The 21,410-nt window shown below is 45.7% G+C and overlaps 4 protein-coding genes across 4 annotated transcripts; all 4 read right to left on the bottom strand.

Moving 5' to 3' along the window:
* Positions 1-1,414: 1,414 nt before the first annotated feature.
* Positions 1,415-4,365, bottom strand: LOC311325415 (leptin receptor gene-related protein). Its single transcript, XM_084458111.1, has 4 exons — positions 4,274-4,365; positions 3,833-3,908; positions 3,530-3,716; positions 1,415-2,839 (listed from the first exon to the last, which is right to left on the bottom strand). Exons 1-4 carry the CDS (start codon positions 4,287-4,289, stop codon positions 2,723-2,725), a joined length of 396 nt encoding a protein of 131 aa, XP_084314237.1. The 5' UTR covers positions 4,290-4,365; the 3' UTR covers positions 1,415-2,722.
* A 329-nt stretch (positions 4,366-4,694) lies between these two features.
* LOC311325545 (ubiquitin-conjugating enzyme E2 U-like) lies at positions 4,695-7,101 on the bottom strand (the record flags this gene model as incomplete). The annotated part of the gene is made up of 9 exons (XM_084458262.1): positions 6,962-7,101; positions 6,754-6,835; positions 6,521-6,613; positions 6,318-6,415; positions 6,016-6,142; positions 5,654-5,731; positions 5,460-5,553; positions 4,953-5,071; positions 4,695-4,852 (listed from the first exon to the last, which is right to left on the bottom strand). Exons 1-9 carry the CDS (start codon positions 7,025-7,027, stop codon positions 4,695-4,697), a joined length of 915 nt encoding a protein of 304 aa, XP_084314388.1. The 5' UTR covers positions 7,028-7,101.
* A 46-nt stretch (positions 7,102-7,147) lies between these two features.
* Positions 7,148-12,744, bottom strand: LOC311325410 (phosphoglucomutase-1-like). Its single transcript, XM_084458102.1, has 11 exons — positions 12,455-12,744; positions 11,616-11,778; positions 11,242-11,388; positions 10,846-10,971; positions 9,550-9,740; positions 9,154-9,308; positions 8,806-8,921; positions 8,564-8,699; positions 8,029-8,212; positions 7,813-7,947; positions 7,148-7,656 (listed from the first exon to the last, which is right to left on the bottom strand). The coding sequence occupies exons 1-11, from the start codon at positions 12,710-12,712 to the stop codon at positions 7,567-7,569; spliced, it is 1,701 nt and encodes a 566-aa protein (XP_084314228.1). The 5' UTR covers positions 12,713-12,744; the 3' UTR covers positions 7,148-7,566.
* Positions 12,745-13,725: 981 nt separating this feature from the next.
* On the bottom strand, positions 13,726-17,524 carry LOC311325413 (angiopoietin-related protein 3-like). Its single transcript, XM_084458109.1, has 7 exons — positions 16,633-17,524; positions 16,380-16,490; positions 15,922-16,048; positions 15,623-15,736; positions 15,422-15,517; positions 14,926-15,198; positions 13,726-14,806 (listed from the first exon to the last, which is right to left on the bottom strand). The coding sequence occupies exons 1-7, from the start codon at positions 17,110-17,112 to the stop codon at positions 14,574-14,576; spliced, it is 1,434 nt and encodes a 477-aa protein (XP_084314235.1). The 5' UTR covers positions 17,113-17,524; the 3' UTR covers positions 13,726-14,573.
* Positions 17,525-21,410: the final 3,886 nt, after the last annotated feature.

Below are 21,410 nucleotides of genomic sequence, written 5' to 3'. Positions count from 1 at the left end.
GCATGTTGTGGTTGTGACCATCTTTGTAAAGGAGAGGCATGTAATGCACATGTAAATGTGCATAGAAGTTTTTTTTGCTTTTTTTTAAGAGAAAAAAAGGTTTCTACAACGTTTGGATACTTGATTCTGATTGGCTAGCAGCCGTGGTAAAACTTTCTACAACGGAGAGTTTGGATACTTGATTCTGATTAGCTAGCAGCCGTGGTAAAATACTCTAACCCACGGCTGCGACCGCATAACAATTAGTATTAATGCGCAGTAAATCTAATTGACGAGGCCATTGATAAATCAAGCGGTAGACTATGCTTTGCGTAGCAACCACTCGCAGCAACCTCGCCTTTTTCATATCCTATTACAAAAACGCACTCATCAGTCCGACTCCAACACTTCCACACCCCTACCAGCAAAAACGAGTGCTCTGGAGAACTTTTAATAACTGCACCATAGATGGAAATATTCAAATAAACGTGATCCCGAATTATGCTTTATGGTTTATGTGAACAAGGCCAACCCAAATACGCCCCGTAGCTGTGGTCAAATCCCCTGTAACCCACTGCCTCTCGTGGTCAATTGCTTAAGCCTACGCCGCGCTGAGGACAAACATATTCCGTCAGCCTCACACCACAATCAGGACTTGCAACAAAATAAAAATACAACATACACACACTATAAATCACAACACATTGCAAAGTAATACGGATGAACACAATATGATCAGACATAGCAAGGAAACAAAAATAAACATATATAGCCCAAATACCTCTGCACCCTTGATGCCTACCCTACTCCGGCAGGACTGCACGCTACACTCCGCAACCCCCTGCCTATCTCAGTAGCCAAAACCTGGGAAAAGTTATAAATTAACTCTCAGCTAACCGTTTTACCCTCATATTAACAAAATCTGTTCAGCTGACCCAGAATCACTAAACAAAAGTACTCACAAATCAAGTTGCCAACAAATCGTGCGCAGGCTGCCGCATCGACTCCACAGAGGAAATGTTTGTTTGAAAGGCGCGCCCTGTAGCTGGAAATAGGCTTGCAGCCCTGGCACCACGCCCCCTCAACCGAGGCCACACCTACCCACACTTCACCTGGCCTAGGCTTGCAGCCCTGGCACCACGCCCCCCTCAACCGATGCCACACCTACCCACACTTCACCTGGCCTAGGCTTGCAGCCCTGGCACCACGCCCCCCTCAACCGATGCCACACCTACCCACACTTCACCTGGCCTAGGCTTGCAGCCCAGGCACCACGCCCCCCTCAACCGATGCCACACCTACCCACACTTCACCTGGCCACATATATGTACTCCTCTTTTTTTTCATCCACAATATATGTGTTCAGTAGAATTAGACGCAGCACACTTCTCAGAGCATTCACAAAGCAAACCAGTATGGGTACTTGTCTTTTCAATAGTGCTTTAATTAATGTTAGAAAAGAGAACACAGGCAGCAGTTTTAAACAGGTCTCTTCAGTGCTCTATGATGTTTCCAAGTGCTTTGGGATTTGAATTCCAACATAGAGACTTCTTCTTGATACACAATTGTCAGAGAGTATTAAAAACTCACAGGGTTCAATGAGAAACTGGGTGAATTTGATATAGGCCTACATGTATATTTGTATCACAATTAAACTCTGGTGATCTGAGTGGCCAAACTAGTCAAATTGATACCATTTACAGTACTGTTCAGTCTTTCAATTAAAAGCTATTATTTGGTCAACTGTCACATGACCATGTAAGAGATAAGAGATAATATCTGAATCGCAGCATGGTGAAGAACTGACTCACAACAAACACCTCACAATGAATCAGTAGAAATTTACTCCAGGCGTCTATGCATGAGTTTGTTGGAGAATACAAAGTGGGCACTTCATTTTGACAAAATAGACAGATCTGATCGAAAAACAGCAAATATGTACTATATACATTCAATACAAAACAATATCCATCCACAAATATGATTGGTCAGGATTCACATCACGAGTTATGACTTCTGTTCTCAGTGTATGGAAATTCATCCATTAATGTCCAGGTCATCAATAGTTAACATCAACACCTGTGTATCATGCTAACAGACACTCCAGAGCAGAGGCCATGGTCGAGCAGTGAATCTAGTCCATTAAACTTTGGTGATAATGTAAACATTTGCAACAGGACGTAAAATAAGGCTTTCAGGAGAAGAAGAATGTGTACACCAAAATGAAAACACAACTAAAATAGATAAAATGAATATGGACAAATAGTTTTTAAGGAATTTAAAAGGAACATTTGAAATTATAGTAGTAGGCAGGTATTGGTGATTACAACAAAGCCATTCAAGAGCATCACTTAAGTATTGGTTCACTGAGACATACAGTGATGAATAAACCGATAAACAGCTGTAAATAATTGGTTTTCAATGGCTCTTCTCACTCAGCAAGATGGAGGGACAAGGCGAAGGGGTTAAAGTGACTGGGGTGAGGAGAGAGACTCCAAAATTACCAGAAGATAGAACACCATTTAATACCACCCTCTCCTGGTAACCAATTGTCTTATCAAAAGAAATGACATAAGCATCATCAACTTGGTAGCACATTCATTAGTAGTGATATAATAACTAAGCCATAGCTTTCCTTTGTATATCATACATCATCATCCACCACATCTTAGCGAGTGCATGACTGGCTGGGTCCCTCTGTCCATCCGTCTGTCCATTCTTCCATCTGTGAAAAGGCCTTCTTCTACCACTGCTCCCAGCTGAAGTCATCTCCCCGACCGAACACCAGGAAGAAGCCCAGGATGGTGCTGAAGATGACCGTGTTGCCGGCCATCACCAGACCGCACGCCCCCCACTGTATCTGCAGGACAGGGACAGCGATTAGGAATCCAGAGTTAATCTGCTGTAGACATGCAACAAGATCTACAGTAGCTTTACTGATATCTTCACCCTCTGCTGTAGCATTGGCAACAACAGTCGAGTTCAGCTGCCTTGGCTTTTCTAGACCTGGACAGTCGGTAGATCAAATCAAATCAAACTTTATTTGTATAGCGCATTTCATACACTGAGGCAACACAATGCACTTTACAGAGAGCAATGGGAGGGTGGGCATAGGTCCCACCACTACATATTCCAGAGGGAAGCAAAAAACAGTTTCACCCGGGGGCCAGAAAAGTGAGCTGTAAAAATTATTCCCTGACCTCTCTCAACCAGACGATCGAGCAAGCTCCTGGAAAATGTTTGTCTATTGGCTAAGAACATATACAGAGCAGTAAACATGGGCTAGATACTTCATAAGAGAGACATGACTTACAGTAGAGTGCATAAATAGTTACAGAGAAGTTGCCTACACGGTGTGGTCAGCTATCCATGTAGTCTCTAATATGATATTTAAGTGAATCATATAACAAAGCACAGTAAGGACTTAGCAGAACAGGCTCATAGAAAATGTCGCAAGACAGAGGTGGGGAAATAGAAAGCAGAGAGCCAATGGTAGATGACACTCCTTAGAAACATAATGCTTGACCACAAAAAAAAGAGTAAAACTCACTATGGTTTTCCGGGCCAGTACAATAGGAAGCCCAAATGCAGACACCACAATTCCAGTGGTGAAGAAGTAGGCCAGCTCTCTGCATGCATTGCTGGCTGCGTCTGTGTCATCAGTGAGCCTCCGGGAGATGAAAGAGGGGATGGGAGACAGCACATAGAAGAAGAGCACGAATAGTGGCCAGTACACCCTGTAACAAAGGAACAGGTTACATTAGCTGCTCTTGTCAGGTTAGGCACTGTCCAGAATGGCAGTCTGAAGAGGCGCAGGACCCATGGTCCCACATACAGTAATTAGCCTACATACCCATATTGTTCTAATGCACAGCCCAGTAGTAGAAATGTCAACCCGATTGCACCACTGAAGGACAATCCGACCAGAGCTGAGGATGGTAATACAAATGGGAGGGATTAGTCTACTGTGGAAGATGTCAACTAAACATATCGCCTGAGAATACATCTGCTAGCCTATCTAGGTGAAAATGTTACTGATTTCAAGAAAATAGTAGCCTACAGAATGCTATATAGTGAGCTTGTAAAACAACCTGGATTTCAGGTAGCTATAACCCAATCAGTTTTAGGCCTATCGTTTACGAGAAACCAAATGTGACGTCCTGCATGCAGTCACTTCGTAGCCCAAGTAAAACTGTAACAAGTTGTCATGAAATTATCAAATGTAAATCGGCTACATTTCAGACGGCAACATACAGTATAGGTGTGATTTATAGAGCACGTAATCTCGTTTTACCTTTAACACCCGCCATTGTAGGATGTCTGACTATAATGTTAGCGTCCCTTTGTGTCTTGTTTTTTGTTGTTCACCGTTGCAGCCCAACTTCCTACTTCCTCGTTCAAAGTTTTTTTTTTCTGCTGGTGTTCTTAAAGGAGCCATGACGGATCACGGTATGACGCTTTTACACCTCTCTCTCTCCATCTCACACTCTACAGTCCAATATACATACGCCTGGTCGCCTGCTGACGTTTCATATTCTTTTATGCTTAATTATAATTCATTATAATCATCAACCATTTAACATTGCACAAAACCAGTAGGCCTACTGCATTAAAAAATATACAAGAAGATGATCCATTACAAAAATATGTTTAATGATACAAGTGCCCAAGTGTTGGGGTGGGGGCTATTGTGTGTGTGTGGGGGGGGGGGGGGGTCACTCCTCTTCCTCCAACTCTTCAAAGGACAGTGAGTGAGTCCAGGCCACCAGCTGATCCACCTCATTCTCCCAGTAGTCCTGTGTCTCCTGGGCCCTAGAGAAACCCTGGGTGCCCAGAGAGTCTCTCTGCATTGACAGCTGAGGGGTGTGTATGTCTACACACACACACACACACACACGCACATACAGGGAAAAGTGTTACAGTATGTCACCAACACAGACATCAACATCCACGCACCTGCAGTGTGAGCTCACCAGGTGTTTTGTACAGCAGGTAAATCTTTCTCATCTGGTCGATCCTGGCCCGTCTCCCTTCACTGACCGGGTCTGCTTTATGAGGCCTCGGTTCTGTGCCATACATTATAGCTTTGAACCTGTAACAACATGATTCTTTCAACAACTACTGTAGTAACTTACAAACTTACAAACCTATAAAAAGAGGTGCTGAAAATACCAAACCAAATGTTTTCTTTCTTTGTTGGCGCAACATTTAGTCTTTGAAGTGTGTAGTAATTTAGAGGACCTCAGTGGAAATAAATAATCGAGTTGACTGTCGATAGTATTGATTGTTATACTGTGGTTCCTGTGTCTTTGTGCCAGTGGGGGACTATACAGTATGTGTGTGTTTCTAACTTTCAAATAAACCAAACTAAACCAAAGGCCAATACAGTATATTGCCACAGTCAGCAGAGGATGTCGAGCATAGGGAATAAAACCATGCTAGACATGCCAAGAGGACTCATTAGTCTGTAGCACACTCACACTTCACGTTGAGGACCCAAAAGCGACTCCCTGTCTGATGGTGACCCATAATACATTGCAAAGGCCTCAGAGCTCTTGGTAAGGTCCTCCAGAGCTTTAAAATAACACCAAACACCACTTAGCAGGATATTATAAACATATTCCAACAAATTATATACAATACTCAGACAGACATTTATGTCTCATCCACGAACCATTCTTTGTTGTGGCCATCTTTGTCCAAGCTTCCAGATACTCCTCAAAGCAGATTCTCTTCACAAATCTGAGAGTTTAACACATTTTAGGCAAAGTAAGGTAGAAGTAAAAAGACAATAATTGACCAGGAAAAGAGGACACTGTTCACATCATTTAGTTACCTTTGGTTCTTTTGTTTTCCAATTCCTGCAGAGGATCCATGGTGGTGAATGTTTTTGACATAGCAACAGCATTAATCGTTTTATGCTAACATAATTGAAGATTCTAATTGTTAATTATATTAAGTACAACCAAATGCTTTCCATATGCGATGAAAGCCAAAGTTGTTCTTTCTAATTCTGATGTTTGGGTGCTGGCTCACTCTCTAGCTTCTGGCTGGCCTGAACACAGTCTAGCACCACCTTGTGGTAGGAGGCAGGGTTGGCCCAGAGCATGTCAGCAGCCTCCGGGTTCACTGCTCCCTCCAAGACTGGGTTGGACAGCATCGCCTATACAGGAAAACACTCAATGCCAAAGCCTCATTCAAACCACTATAAATGTGTTCTTCACGTGCCCAGACAATTGTCTATGACGAGTTTTATTTTTATTTTCCAAAGGACTGAATGCTCTGCGAAAGCTGATGATACCATATTCCAGAGAGTTAAGTTGTTTTGGCTAGCGAACCTGGATGCTGAGGAGGAGGCTGGCGACGGAGAGGCCTGGCTGCCACTCCTGTCTGTCGTCCAAGTAGGAGATGCATGGTTTTCCTGAAACCTTGTCAACTTCAGTTGTAAAAACACATATAAATCATTCAATAAGACCCTGATGCAAGGGGCGTTTGTTTTCTGAAACCTAGTAACATTTGAGCCAATTTGTTGTGATCTTACCATTGGGGTGAAAGGGGATGGTGTCAAATTCAACAGTTGGAGGGACAGAGTTGTATTCCTCACTGAAATGTAATTTCAGCTGCAGAACAGCACCTTATGAAGGTAGCACATTTAAATCAAATAATTAGAAATAGCTTAAATCATATCACCACAATTTCCATATTTTTAATGTTTGTTAGATTGAACGCTAGCGTTTGCATTGCATAGATAGATAGAAAAATAGATAGACCCACCTTCCCACAATGTATTCTTCAAACCCTCCACTTTAGCCTCCCATTGAAGAAGGTTGTTATTCACTGGCTGTGCCTGAATTCCCTAGCGCGCAAACATTCGGTAATTAACGTGAATCATGATCTTGACAGAAACCTATGTTGCTCTATCTAGACATAGCAGGCTAGGCTACATCTGTCGAGAGAGAAAGAGGCCCTATAGTCTACTCACTTTAGGTCCCGCTCGTTGTAATTCGAGGAATTCTTTTCCCAGCAATCTGCAGGCATGGCTTTGCATCGGAAATCACCTGTTTGGACAGTTAGGCTTACTTTAATTGTAACTTTTTAATATAATTATTTGATAGGCCTAGTCCTTTGTTTCCCAAATTCAACATTGTGGGAGAGAGAAGCAAAAGCACGCAATTTGTTTCCAAGCTGTTGTCAAGCAACAGGGTGTCGGCTAATTTCGCGGGAAATGGGGGTGCGTTCCATTCCTTGAAGTTGTCCCCTTCTGTGCAGCCTAACCTTGTTCCCTCCCCTACTGTAGTCCTACATCGAGATGAGGGTAACTAGTTAGTAATTAGTTTAATGCAGTTTGTTTACCGTTTATATTAAGATACAGACATTTCAGGATTTCATCAATGGACATCGGTTGGCAAGTCATTTTTTAATTTATGGTACAAGATAAAGTCCACTTTTATGGACTGCATTCAAATATTGTGGCAGTTTATTGGGGTGTATCCTGAATCTGAACTGAGATACAAAACTGCACAAATGTATTAATATAAGGGACGCAGAGTAGAAGAGGAAGCAGGGATGATAGTATTTGGAAGATGATCATGTGATGACAGAAGGACCAGTGCGACCCGTCCTCCCGTGAAGCTGGGAGATTTTCAGAGCAATGGTGACCAGGGGTGCCAGCATCACCTGTCCCAAACACACACACACACACACACACACACACACACACACACACACACACACACACACACACACACACACAGTGAGTTAAAGACATGAGACTGGGCCTCTAATTACTTTCTCTAACTGAAATCGCCTTAGAGATTGTAAGGTGCACATTACCTGTGGGTCCTGGAAGATGTTGTCAGGGTCTGTCTCATAGCTGTCTATGTAGATCCGAACCGTTGCCCCGGTACTACCTGTTCCACTGAGTCTGTAGATGATCCGGGAGCCATCGGAAAATATTATTCGTAGGCCCTGCAGTGGACACAATGACATTACCATGTCTGTTCATCACACACAACCACAGTGAGAGAAACACTGTACAGAGATCCAGACCTGGTTCCTAGAGATGGTCCCATCCACAGGGTCACTGTACTCAAAGTTGTCAGCCCTCTCCACCTGGTACACCTTGTCCCCCACGGCAAACCTCTGGCCCACAAAGGACTTGTCCACCATCATGATCTCCAGATCCTCCATCATCTCACAGGCTGCATCCAGGTCCACCTCCTCATAGTCATACCTGGACAAAACAATAACATCAACAACAACACAATAACAACAATGGTAAACAGCAGCCATGTAGATACAGGGTTTATTTGCTGAGTTATTTATATATTTCCCTTGACTGGCTCCAGACCCTGAATCAGAATTTTCAAAATGCGGAGTGAAATGAAATGGCAATTAAGTCTGAATGTCACGCTATTATTTCCATATTATGTCCTGATTGATTCAACTTTCAGGGAGCTAGATTTGATTTTCTCCTTCATTATTATGCCTTATGCCATGTATTTCTCCCTTGAACAGTTGCCAATTAGGTGTAATGACTTGGCCACCAGAGGTCAGAAATGACTCATTAGTGCTTATGATTCACCTTGTGTAGAAGTTCCTGCCAAACTTCTGCCAGTGGTCCTTCATGATATCCTCCACACTCTGTTTCCTGGTGGCTAGGATGGACAGCCATGCCAGCACGGCCCAAAGCCCATCCTTCTCCCGGATATGGTCAGAACCTGGCATGGGAAATCATTTAGATTTGTTTAAACAGGGTAATTTTTAGCAACCTCAACTTGAAGTAGACAACTGTATTCCTGGCGTCTTCACTCACTGATGAGATACCTGTGCCGAAACTCTCCTCTCCACACAGGGACAGCTTGCCTGCCTCCATCAGATTCCCAAAGAACTTCCAACCCGTGGGGGTCTCGTAAAGCTCAATCTTAGTGGCCTTGGCAACTCTGCAGGAAACACAGGGGAGCAGGATTGATTTATTTAAAAAAAACAAAAAAAAACAAATTTATAATCACAAAGCGGGCCTTCACGGATTGATTTATTTAAAAAATAATAAATAAATAAAAATCAATAATCACAAAGCGGGCCTTCAATTCTCGGGATTCGTTCGGGGTTTTAATGCTGTCTAGTTTCCCTCCAAGCCTGTTGTTAAGGTCACACCCCCTGCTGAGGCCTCACCTGTCCAGGGCAGCGCTGGTAGGCATGCTGCGAGCGAAGCCCCTCACTCCCGAGTGCTGGAAGTAGGGGATGCTGAAGATGTTGGCAGCGATGACAGCCACCGAGTCAGAGGGGTTGACGAAAAAGCCGTGCTTACCCAGGATCATGTTACGGTCCTGGAAAGCATGACCAGGGTCAGGGGTCAGGGGTCAGGGAGGGAAGGAGGTGCGACTGCAAATCAAAGCCTTCAGCCACTAAATATGATCGGACACACATGGAGACATTCTATTTGACTACTTAACTACTTTGTACTTTTTTGTGTGCATATTTCGCATATCTCCTGTATCAGTTAGCTTGATTGTTAGCTGTTTTCCCTATAGTGGAGGAGTACATGTACCTGAATGAATGAGCACATACCCCATCACCATCAAACGCAGCTCCAAAGTCATACTGGCCACCTCTCATGGAGTCAACCAGGTCTGCAGCATAGGTGAGGTTGGGGTCTGGGTGCTGGCCCCCAAAGTCCTCCAGGGGGACACAGTTGATGGCTGAGTTAGCCGGGCACCCCAGCTCCTCACACAGGATTCTCTTGACATAGGGACCCAGCACTGAGGACGGACAAAGGTTTATAGCTTTACAAAAACAAGTGCACAGCAAACATGTTGTCCCCCACCAATGATGTATTACTTTGTGTCAATGAAGCAGTGGAAGCAAGTATAAAAGTTACACTTGCCTATGCATCCTGGCATGTGGAACCAAGCAAGGACCAAACAAGCAGGCTCCTCAAGCTCTACTCATTTTTACTGAGGCAAAGTATTGTTTTCTGTATACAAAGTAATATGTATTGGCAATGGGGAAAATTAACTGTGGCAAGCACCCCTGGTGGTGGGCACTGGTAGATCTCGTGGGGGGCACGCGTGGGGGGCACGCACAAATGGACGGATGGACATTCAGAGGTTATTTTAATAGACCCCCCCACCCCCCGTCAAAAGCAACGGATAGAAAATAATTTCATCTCTCTCACATCCTCCCACCTGTTCAGCAAACCTGTAGTTACTAGCTGCCAAGTTCAGTTAATCACCTAAATCCCGTCTCTCAATCTGTCCATTAGAACAGTTGAAGGTGATATTTATGCGTATGCTTGATATGCTTGTGTTGCTGACCTTTTGTTTGCCCAAAGCCAGATAATCGCGGGCTTTGGAAGCTTGTCAGAATGTCATTCATGTCAAGATCCTCTGCTATTTGGCACTCAGGGTAGACGGACCTTCCAGTGGAAGTGGGACAGGGGTGGGGACGCGTTTGGTTTCAGTGTTGATACAGAACGCTCCTCTGAGAACCACCTCCAGCAGCTTGAGTGGAGAAACCCCATCCTCCTTGGAGGGAAACGGTTCCTGTGACGCCCCTCTACCCTCTGGGATTATTGGATCAAGTAACAGACAGTTGGATACAACAGCTGAGAACTCCTGGCCTGGCTTCCGACCCTAACAAGTCACGCTCCGCTTATCTTCATTGTGACACTGACCGACGCGTAGTGGACTTGACCTGGGTATCAGATAACAGCTGCGTCTATTGAAACAACACGGCAACATGCAAAGGCCAGGTACTGTACTGTGCATTAATTCGAATCTAGATCAGTTTGTTCAGTGATGTTACAGTACGCTCAGTTGTATCGCGGTTCCGGATCGCCGTGCTGTTGGAACCGAGGTTTCTCACCTCCGTGCATGGCGTCCAGACGGATCTTCATGTGGTTCTCCCCTGATAACATCTCCTTCAGCGCAGCAAAGTCAAAGATGTTCCTCAGCATGTTGGCGTAGGATTCTACTGAGTCTACTATCTCCACTGTTGATGGCCAGAGAGACAATAAGACAAGTTTAATATTTCAGCACACAATACCGATGAATAGGTTCTGTGGAATCAAACAAAGAACAATCAGTTGAATTCAGAGTCAAGTATTCAAGTATGCATTATTTAACTGGCTACTTAGTTTAGTGTCTGTTACTTTGAAATATCCAATAGAGGAACTGGCATTCAGACATCTGGTCCTTGCGTACAGTCTGGCTCTTCTCCTGCTCTCTGGCGGTGGGTGGTGAGTGATGAGTTTGTGCTCACCTGTGAAAGGTTTGAACTTGTTCTCCAGGTCGAACATCTGTTTGCCCAGGGTAGCCAAGTCCACCCTCAGCTCAGGGCAGATGGCAAACTCTTCAATGGTTCTACTCAGCTGGAAGATTTTGTCTGTGACCGTCTCTTGGGCTGGGCCTGGGACAGGTCAAAAATACATCACATTAATCCAACTTAGACTCCTATGTCGTCATTACTTGTTAAAGACTGAGACTTTAGACCCATACTGTGACTCTACTAAATGTGTTATATACGGTATCTGGACAACTGAGCTCTATGCTTGTAAAGTCAAACTTGTCTCGTAAAAGCAGTTGTGCCCTTGGCAGACTTTCCTTCCTGCGGGTCGTCTTCTCTGATAACGTTACCTCCGTTGGACGTGTTGAACTTGATGCCGAAGTCTCCGTCGGGTCCTCCGGGGTTGTGGCTGGCCGTGAGGATGATGCCGCCAATAGCCTTGTACTTCCTGATCACACAGGAAACAGCTGGCGTGGACATGATCCCATGGTGACCAATAACCAGGCGGCCAACCTGCCAAAATGTCACAGGTACACCTGTGTTTATGCGTTTGAGGGTTGTGGGGTTAGTGACCTAGTGAGTAGGTTTTTGTATGTCCGACCAGCTAGTTCTGTGGGGCATTATGCCATTAGCAGACCACGTTTTGTGCCTGAAAGAAATCCATCCTTAAACCAAACTTAGCCTGTGAGTGGACTGCAGTAAGAACACATTAAGTGCAGGTGTCATCATGTGTAACTCCTTTTCAATCCCTCTTAAAATACCCCTCATCTGTGAAAGCAACAGAAGCTCTCTAATTTAAGACCGGGCACCTCAGGGAAAACGTTAGAGCTGGCAATTGGACAACAACAAAGGGAGTAGGCTATACAGGTCTATTTCCAGATTGTTAGCCCCCACTCGAATCCTGCAGCGCCTCTCATAAACACATTTAGTTATACAGAGGAGACTTCTGAAATGTTATTTAAATGCTATTTAAAATGCATTTACTGATTTTTTAAACGTGTTAAGATTCAACCTCAATGTGTTTTTGGTCTCTGCAGTGCAGAATCTGCACATGCCAATGTACGCTGTTTTGCATGCTCTCAATTGGCCACAAGAAAAACCCACAATAGGTGACTGGAGCCAGGTGACGCACAAGACACACATCAGGCCACATGCAAGGTGACAGGCTACAGCGACCGGTGACACTGACCCCATTGGCAGCTGCCATCTGCACAATAACATCAATGGCAGTCCGGTTGAAGTACCGTCCATCGCCCCCAACAACCATGGTGGACCCCTGGCGCTCGCGCAGATCAATGGAGGAGAACACGCTCTGGACGAAGTTGTGAAGGTAGTTCCTCTTGGACTGGAACACAAAGACTTTCTTCCTGAGGCCGCTGGTGCCTGGCCTCTGGTCTGGGTACGGGGCCGTGGGGAGCGTCAGGACCTGCAAGGGACTGTCCTCCATGCTTTCCGAGGGGGTGTGAACCCAGGCGACAGTGAAGTAAGAGAGGGGAACCTGTTGTGCGAGAGAGGAACCCCTGTCGGTGCAGAGGGAGGACAGGGGGGAAAGGGAGGTAAAAGTCTTGGCCACTCCCAATCGTTTCACACAGGCTGGAGCAGAGGGGGATAAGAGTCCCAAAATAACCAGCCTGTCTAATGTGTGAGCAGAGGCGGTCGGTAACTGAAGACGCTCCTTCGCACATGTGCGGGGGGATCACTGTCAGGGTCGCGGCCCGCCCTGTGGGGCTCTTCCTGGACGGAGTAACGAAACGCGTCCCAAATCAACCCCGAAACGTTACAGTATATCCCCTGTGCACCTGTGAAGATATGAGGGGATTTGACAGGTGTTAAGTTATGTGGTATGGCTCAAACTTGCCCTCTTGATTGGCTTACTGGCTAAGGCCTAAGCATTGATAGGAGTTGTAATATTACAGACCAGCTTCTTAGAGAGATACAGCAGTTCAGTGCTTCCCTCTACAGGCCGATAATGTTGTAGTGGGCGATAATGGAAACCTGGTGTTTGTGAGCAGTGATGTACAATGTTTTTCGCACATCCAGTCACCAGATAAACTATGAAGGTAAACCTGAATGTTTCATCATGGGTAAAGTGAGGTGAACGTTAGAAAGAGTCTGCGTTTGTACCGGGTGTTTTCAGGTCAAGGTTGGTGAAGAGTGTCCACAGAGGGAGATCAAAGGGCCCTGCCAGAGCCAGACACCGCCTGCCTTGGCTGTAATGACCTCACCAAGGGCCATCTGCTTGTTTACCTACCTGACCAGCCAATCAGAGTTCCAGGAATAGGTATCAAGAGGAGACACCCACTCCATGAGGGTCATCCATAGAGAGCTTTCAAAGATTAGCCACTGGTAACCAGAAATATACATTCATAATCTATAGACTATAGACTAGTAATAACCTCACAATCTACAGTGATAATCATGACCATTCAGTCAAGTGACTATGAAATAATCATAAGCCAGTTATGTTATAAATATGATTTATTTGTCAGACCTGCAAAAATGTGATGTATAACAAAAATGGAGTATTTACAGTACAGATGTGTGTATATCATGCTTAGAGTCAATGTGACTCAGTAAGGTCCTGGTATACAAGGCTGTAAAACAGATTGACGGTTCTATGCCACAATATGAGTGACTTAACCATAAATTGAAACTCACAATTAGATTGCTTCACTCTTCTCTCTTTTGTTTAATAATTGATAAATCCTGTCCCAACAACGTATGCTCATGGTCTTTCCTTATACAAGTCAAGTTACCAGACGAGGCACGGTGGTGCAGTACTTCCTCACAGCGAGAAGGTCATGGGTTCGATTCCTGCTTCGGACGATGGGCACTGGGATTGTTCTTCCCAGAGTTGTCAGGTACTCAGGTGGGGTATCTCCCAAGCCTTTCTGTGCAGAGTTTGCATGTTCAAGAGTTTCCTCTCGAGAACCCAATATGAAAAAAAGCAGAAGAACAGATGCTCCAGTTCTGTCCCTGACCAGGACCAGGACTTGGACCGAGCACTTGGAGGCACTGGCGAGGCTGCCCACTGCTCCTGGCTGCCCCCGGAGGGAAATGGGAAAAATGCAAAGGCGACCCCTGATTGCATGTGTGTGTTGTGAGATGTGTCGCCGCTCACGTGTGTAACTGTGTGTGTCACTTGCCGTGTGGTGATTAGAAGTCCTCTAAATGAATGAATTAATTACACTGATTTACACTGATCTGTATGTGCTCAGATCACTGATTTACACTGATCTGCATGTGCTCAGATCATTGCCAGATTGGCAAATACACATCTATGTTGGTTCTTCGGTTCTTTTCATCGGTCAGTCGTTGGTCTCCGCCGTCAGAGGAAGTTGCTGGCTGGAGGCTGGCTTAGAGGCGGGGCCGGGGGCGGGGCCGTGGTGCAGGGAGATCTGGGTGGATCTGAGGGGGTAGGAGGTCCTGTGGCTGGGCCTCCAGCTGATGCCCCTCCTGCGCTCCGCACGGCTCTTGGGTCTCACGTTGACGTACCTCCCGTTGAGGTTGGTGTCTCCACACGCGTTGAACCACCAACCTCCTGGAGGACAACGCAAATTACATTATTACACTATAGCATCAATCAGAATACATTCTTCCAGGTAAATCATTCATAAAATCCTATACTGTGGCACTCTACACTCCAGCGTTCTCTAGTACCTGTGTCGTTGTGGGAACAGTGGGAGTCCTTGAGGTTGTCGTTGTCCCGGTCTTTGGTAGAGAACATCATTCCACTGTGGTTCGTCATGGCATCGGGCAGATCCCCGGACGCCTGTGTGAGGTGGATGGTGTAGTGGCTCTCAGGACCCTCCAGGGAGAAGCTGTACACGATGTGGCGTTTGCCATGTTTCCAGTCCTCCAGCTGGATGTGCAGGACAGTGTCTCTCTGTGTAGCCAGCAAGTGGATCTTCCTCAGGCCCAGCCAGAACTCCCCTGGAACACACAACACAGGAAGGCTTAGACCATATGAAAGCAGATCATTACCCATAAGCACACACACACATACACACACACACACACTCCTTTTTATAGTGAGAAGGATACATAATTACTAGGAAAAGTTGACAGTGCTATGATTGAATAAGGCTGTAATTCACGTTAGCCTTGTGGGTGCTGACGTGACTCAGTCTTACCTCGGAAGTGACTTCGGTCTTACCTTGGAAATCTCCAAATCCATTTTCATACGTCTGCCAAGTCTGATCGAAACTCACAGAGCCGTCTTTCCTCCGCTGGATCACTGTAGCTCCTCTATCTGGACGACAGGAAGAGAGGGCACACCTTAGGCCTGTTCCAAACTCCAGTACAATACGATAAGACCACAGACCAGACGGGAATGACCACTGACGATCAATCTTACCATCGCTCATGTCACAGTACACCATGAAGGGCTCTGATTGGTTGGGCTTGATGGGATACACTCCACTGGTTCTCTCGCCCCTATTGAAGACCTCACTGCAGTCTGAGGGGAGATCTGAAACACACGCACACACACACACACACACACACACACACACACACACACAGTCAATTATCAGCACGTAATGAGTAACTGACCCTCACCCTACTAGTATCACTTATGGAGACAGATAAAGAGAGTGGATTTGTCTAATGCAACAGCCAGTCGGATCATACTGAAGCGATTGTAGGCCGCTGTACCATTCATGTCTGAGCTGCTGTTGGTGGCGTCGGTGGTCAGATACGCAGGCAGGGTGGGTGTCATGGCGGCACCGAAGGTCTCAGACGGTCTCTCCATTGTGTCCTGGGCAAAGGTGTTGTAGCTCAGCTGGAGGTTGATAAATAAAGATAGAATATTGTCGAGTTAACATTAAGCCTGTTGCGCTTCTTCTTTAAAAGATGTTTTTAAGGCATTTCTGCTTTATTAGGATAGGGCAGTGTAAGGACAGACAGGAAAGGTGGGAGAGAGAGAGAGAGAGAGAGGGGAAGACATGCAGCAAAGGGGCGTGGGCCGGATTCGAACCCACGCCGCCGCGGTAAGGACTAGCCTTTTGTAGGCTACGCGCCCCAACCCGTTACTGGGGCGCTTATTCCAGGCCCGTCGAAAGATAACATTAATACGGTAGTTAATACGGTAGTCGTGAGGGGCAGGACCCTACCTTCTCCTCCAGGCTCTTGATCTTGGTCTGCTGGTGGTTGAGCTGGTCGCCCTGCTCCCTCACGGCGGTCAGGAGCAAGGTGATGCTCCTCTCCTGGGCGTGGATCACCTCCTGGGGGAACGGGACAACAGAACCGTCAGAGACGAGCGGATATACCGTTTGCGCGGGAACGACGGTCAACTCCCGACACTCTGCCGGAGCTTAAGAGTAGAACCTAGAGTGCGTCCTCCTCGGTGACCTGGCGGTGACCTGCCTTGAGGGCGTTGATCTCAGCGAGCTGCTCGGCGGGGACCAGGATGTGGGACAGGCCGTTGAGCTTCTCCTCCAGCCCTCCCACCTTGCTCCGCAGCTGGCCGCGCTCCTGCAGGATGTTCTCCACCTTGGAGCTGATCTCCAGAGACATGCTCTTGATCTCCTCGTTGTTGGCCTTCAGCGTCACCGTGGTCTTCTTCAGCTCCTCCTCCTCCTCCTTGATCTCGCTGGCCAGCGCCGACAGCTGGTCGAAGGAGCGGTCGTAGCCGCCGAGCTTGCGGAGGATGTCGCCGATCTGACTCTTGGTCTTCTGGACGAAGTCCCGGAGGCTCTGGCCCAGCTGGAGGAGGCCGTTGGCCAGGAGGCGCACGTCGTCGAGAGCGGCGAAGCTCGAGCGAGATTCGGCGGCCGGGGCGTCTTCGGCTCTGACCCCGTCGACAGCAGCCGCCAGGACAAACAAGATGGTTAGCGCGAGCTTCATGTTGCTGCTTCTCTCATCTGCGTGCTGCTGGCGCCGTGGCTAGGCTTTCTAGAGTGCCCTCTTCGCTGGATGCCACAGGACACATACCCGGGACTCTATTTATGCAGCCTGGACTGAGGGTTGATGATTAACCTGATCTGGACAGGCTCTGAGGATTGAGCCTAGTGGACAAAGAAGCACCTGTGTCTCAGTGTCCATATGTCTGTTGTTTGACAGTTATTTCTGTGTTTGACAGTTATTTTTGTGTTGAAAGTTCCAAAAGTTGAAGCAGTGTGTGATGTCATCTATCTAAATGTACCGTTCCAAAACCCGTTCTTACTGTATCTCAAGGGTGTCCAGATAAGAATGTTTATGGTGGTGCCATTAAGAACTTAAGTATACTTAATTGTTGCTATTACTGTTTTACTGGAAAAGCACAGATATTCCCATTCCCAACATAAACTCTTGTCAACAAAGAATCTATTCTGTTATGAACAAAAACAATAGTAAGTCATCTATTTGACATCCATTAGAGATTTGCAGTGACTGCAAATGACCTAAAGTAACCTGTGGTTAGGCCTCTCTGCCCTGCCTGGGTCTCTGTGTATGTTTCTCACGGAGTATGAATGAATGAACGAGTGAAATGAGTGAATGAACAAGTGATTAGTAACTGGTTTATTTTTTAAACAGAAACAGTGCCAAGAAAACCTTGGTTGACCCAGTTTACACATTGTATCGATCATGTACAGTAGCATGGCCTAGAGTACTTTGCTTTCCGAGGGTTTGTTGTTTTCATGTGAGAGGAGAGAGATCTGTTACATAAGGGAGATGAAGAAATAGACACGTTGATATAATTATGTTTATTGGTTTCACCAATTGATGGTAACAATAGTCTCACAGATGGCTCTATGGGTCCAGACTGCAAAAGCTCTGTGGGAAGAAACCGGAGCTTCCCTAAATAAAAATGCCTTTCCACAAACAGATGAGCAATTTTTAGATTAGATCCAACTTTATTGAGTACAAGTACTGGGACAAGAAAATGCAGTTTAGCATCTAAGTGCGAAAAAAGCAGTAAACTGCAGTGCAGTGTAATGCACATACTGTTAATACTGTGATTACAGTGTGTGTGTGTATATATATGTATACTGTATATATACAGTAGTATATATATATACAGTATATGTATATATATACATACATATATATACATACATACAGTATATATATATATATACTGAGAGAGAGAGAGAGAGAGAGAGAGAGAGAGAGAGAGAGAATATGAGAGTATGAAGAGGTTAAGGTATATATATACATAAGCAGTATTAAGTTGTGTGGCTGGGGGGTCTGGGTCAGGCTATCCTCATGGTGCATACGTAGGGCACACAGGCTATGGCCGGAGTGAGAGGCGTCCTTGACGATGCCGCGCGCCCTCTGCAGACACGGCTAGTGCTGGACAGACTCAAGTGCAGGTGGAGTGGAGTGCTGCTGATGTGCGGGGCAGCTGCTGATTCTCCACCCTCTGCGGAGTTTCCCGGGTCCGAGGCCGAACAGTCGCCCTACCAGACGGGGATGCAGCCTGTGAGGAGGCGCTCGACGGTGCAGCAGTAGAAGTTCACCAGAATCTAGCACACAACCCTGTCTGATACATACAGGCCATATAGCTTGGCATGGGTACATGAGGGAACATGAGGGAACATGAGGGAACATGAGGGAACATGAGGGAACATGAGGGAACATGAGGGAACATGGGTACACGAGGGAACATGGGTACATGAGGGAACATGAGGGAACATGAGGGAACATGAGGGAACATGGGTACATGAGGGAACATGGGTACACGAGGGAACATGGGTACATGAGGGAACATGAGGGAACATGGGTACATGAGGGAACAGGAGGAAACATGGGTACATGAGGGTACATGAGGGAACATGAGGAAACATGGGTACATGAGGGAACATGGGTATGTGAGGGAATATGGGTACATGAGGGAACATGGGTATGTGAGGGAATATGGGTACATGAGGGAACATGGGTATGTGAGGGAATATGGGTACATTAGGGAACATGGGTATGTAAGGGAATATGGGTACATGAGGGAACATGGGTATGTGAGGGAATATGGGTACATGAGGGAACATGGGTATGTGAGGGAATATGGGACTGTGCAGACATCTGCGACTCGATGACCTCCCAGAGTACCCTCTGTTAAAAGTTAACCGGTTGCATGACCGGTCCACATCAAACCTGTGTGTGGACACAGTAAACACGGCAAACGCAACCTTAACCCCTGGCTTGAAATGAGGCCCTAAGCCAGGCTACCCTCTACCAGAGAGCGCTTCACTGACTGGTGGGAGGGGGGCGAGTAAGACTAAAACTAAGAGCTAGTCAACAGGATATTGTAAGTCTGTTGTGTTGACCTAGATTTACCCTAGGAAAAAAGTGACCCTAAAGGAACTAAATGTAACCTTTGTTCCTGTGAGTAAAACCTCATTTGAATGCAAACATTCAGTGAAACTCTCCGATGAGCCTCGGCCACAAGTTTATCTATCAATTGCTGGGTTCTGTTGAACTTTGTTTGACCAGCCAATTCGTACTGTACAGTGTTGTTTGATAATCAGCAGCTCAAACAGACTTGAGAGGAAGATATTTATAGTAGACAGAGTGTGCTTGTGGCTCATGCTAGCTGTGCTCAGTGATGTCTGGCGTTCCATTGTGCCAGCGGCTTTTGTTTTCCTGAGGGCCTGAGTGTGTGTGTGTGTGTGTGTGTGTGTATGTATGTATGTATGTATTTTTGTATGTATTTTTGTATGTACTGTATGTATGTATGTATGTATGTATGTATTCTCTTTTATGCATACTGTATATATTTCTCATACTCTATTATGTATATTCTTTACTCTGTATATTCTTTACTATAATCCATACTGTACATTCTCGCTGCTCTAACGCCCAAACCGTTTGCTTCCCTCTTAGAACGATATCGGCACTGGGTCAGGTACTCAGGTGGGTGGGGTATCTCTCACTGGGTCAGGTACTCAGGTGGGTGGGGTATCTCTCACTGGGTCAGGTACTCAGGTGGGTGGGGTATCTCTCACTGGGTCAGGTACTCAGGTGGGTGGGGTATCTCTCACTGGGTCAGGTACGCAGGTGGGTGGGGTATCTCTCAGTCTTGGACTGAGCACTTGGACTTGGTCCCCGGGCGCCACTGATGACACTGATGAGGAGGACAGCTGGGATGGGTCAAATGCAGAGACACACACATAAACATGTGCAACAAAAATGTGCAACACAGCACACATATAAAATGTGCAACACAACACACACATATAAAATGTGCAACACAACACACACATATAAAATGTGCAACACAACACACACATATAAAATGTGCAACACAACACACATATAAAATGTGCAACACAACATACACATATAAAATGTGCAACACAACATACACATATAAAATGTGCAACACAACACACACATATAAAATGTGCAACACAACACACACATATAAAATGTGCAACACAACATACACATATAAAATGTGCAACACAACACACACATATAAAATGTGCAACACAACACACACATATAAAATGTGCAACACAACACACACATATAAAATGTGCAACACAACACACACATATAAGATGTGCAACACAACACACATATAAAATGTGCAACACAACACACATATAAAATGTGCAACAAAACGCACACATATAAAATGTGCAACAGAACACACACATAAAATGTGCAACACAACACACACATATAAAATGTGCAACACAACACACACATAAACATGCAAATAAGTCAAATAAAGACCCTTGAGGTCCAGTAATTAATGATTTAAACAGATTGAATTCCTGAAGCCAGCTGGGATATCATTCCCCCTGCCTCTCCATGGACTTTTCTCTGGATGGGCATTGTGTAACAGTGAGCTACTATAGGTCAGAGTGTTTCCAGGGTACATATTCTCGGTGCGTATTTTTGGTGCACCATGACTCCGGTTACAATGGCCTATGAGTCCAGTGGCCCCCACTCCTTGATCGGAAGTTCACAGACCCCTGTAATATCAATAAGAAGACCCTCTAAAACCCCCAAACAGAACCGGCGTGTGTACAGTACCTGAGGTCCCTATCACTGATAATACTAAGAATGTAAAACACTGGGCAAACAGACCTATTTATATTCATTCAATTCATGACTCCTGTACTGTATGTAAAGTAGTAATAACCCACAGTTGACAGTGCATGTGAGAGCCAAAACCAAGTCATGAAATCGAGGAAATTGTCCTCAGTAAAAGGCAC

The sequence above is a fragment of the Borostomias antarcticus genome (genome assembly GCF_949987555.1).
Source record: "Borostomias antarcticus genome assembly, chromosome: 24".
Classification (NCBI taxonomy): Eukaryota; Metazoa; Chordata; class Actinopteri; order Stomiiformes; family Stomiidae; genus Borostomias; species Borostomias antarcticus.
Note: the sequence above shows the minus strand (reverse complement) of the source record. Positions and strands in the feature narration are given on the sequence as shown.

Bases quoted from the DNA above. Each gene is read 5' to 3' on its own strand.
- LOC311325415 (XM_084458111.1), bottom strand. The intron at 3,717-3,832 runs GTATGTAGGCTA...CCTTTGTTACAG, and splicing joins TGTGCATTAGAACAATATGG to GGTGTACTGGCCACTATTCG. The intron at 2,840-3,529 runs GTGAGTTTTACT...CCTGTCCTGCAG, and splicing joins TACTGGCCCGGAAAACCATA to ATACAGTGGGGGGCGTGCGG.
- LOC311325410 (XM_084458102.1), bottom strand. From the start codon at position 12,712: ATGGAGGACAGTCCCTTGCAGGTCCTGACGCTCCCCACGGCCCCGTAC. The intron at 11,779-12,454 runs GTCAGTGTCACC...ACATTTTGGCAG, and splicing joins AGATGGCAGCTGCCAATGGG to GTTGGCCGCCTGGTTATTGG. The intron at 10,972-11,241 runs GTGAGCACAAAC...GGCCATCAACAG, and splicing joins CAAGTTCAAACCTTTCACAG to TGGAGATAGTAGACTCAGTA.
- LOC311325413 (XM_084458109.1), bottom strand. From the start codon at position 17,112: ATGAAGCTCGCGCTAACCATCTTGTTTGTCCTGGCGGCTGCTGTCGAC. The intron at 15,518-15,622 runs GTAAGATTGATC...CCTGTCGTCCAG, and splicing joins GTACTGTGACATGAGCGATG to ATAGAGGAGCTACAGTGATC. The intron at 15,199-15,421 runs GTAAGACCGAAG...TGTGTGTTCCAG, and splicing joins TGGATTTGGAGATTTCCAAG to GGGAGTTCTGGCTGGGCCTG.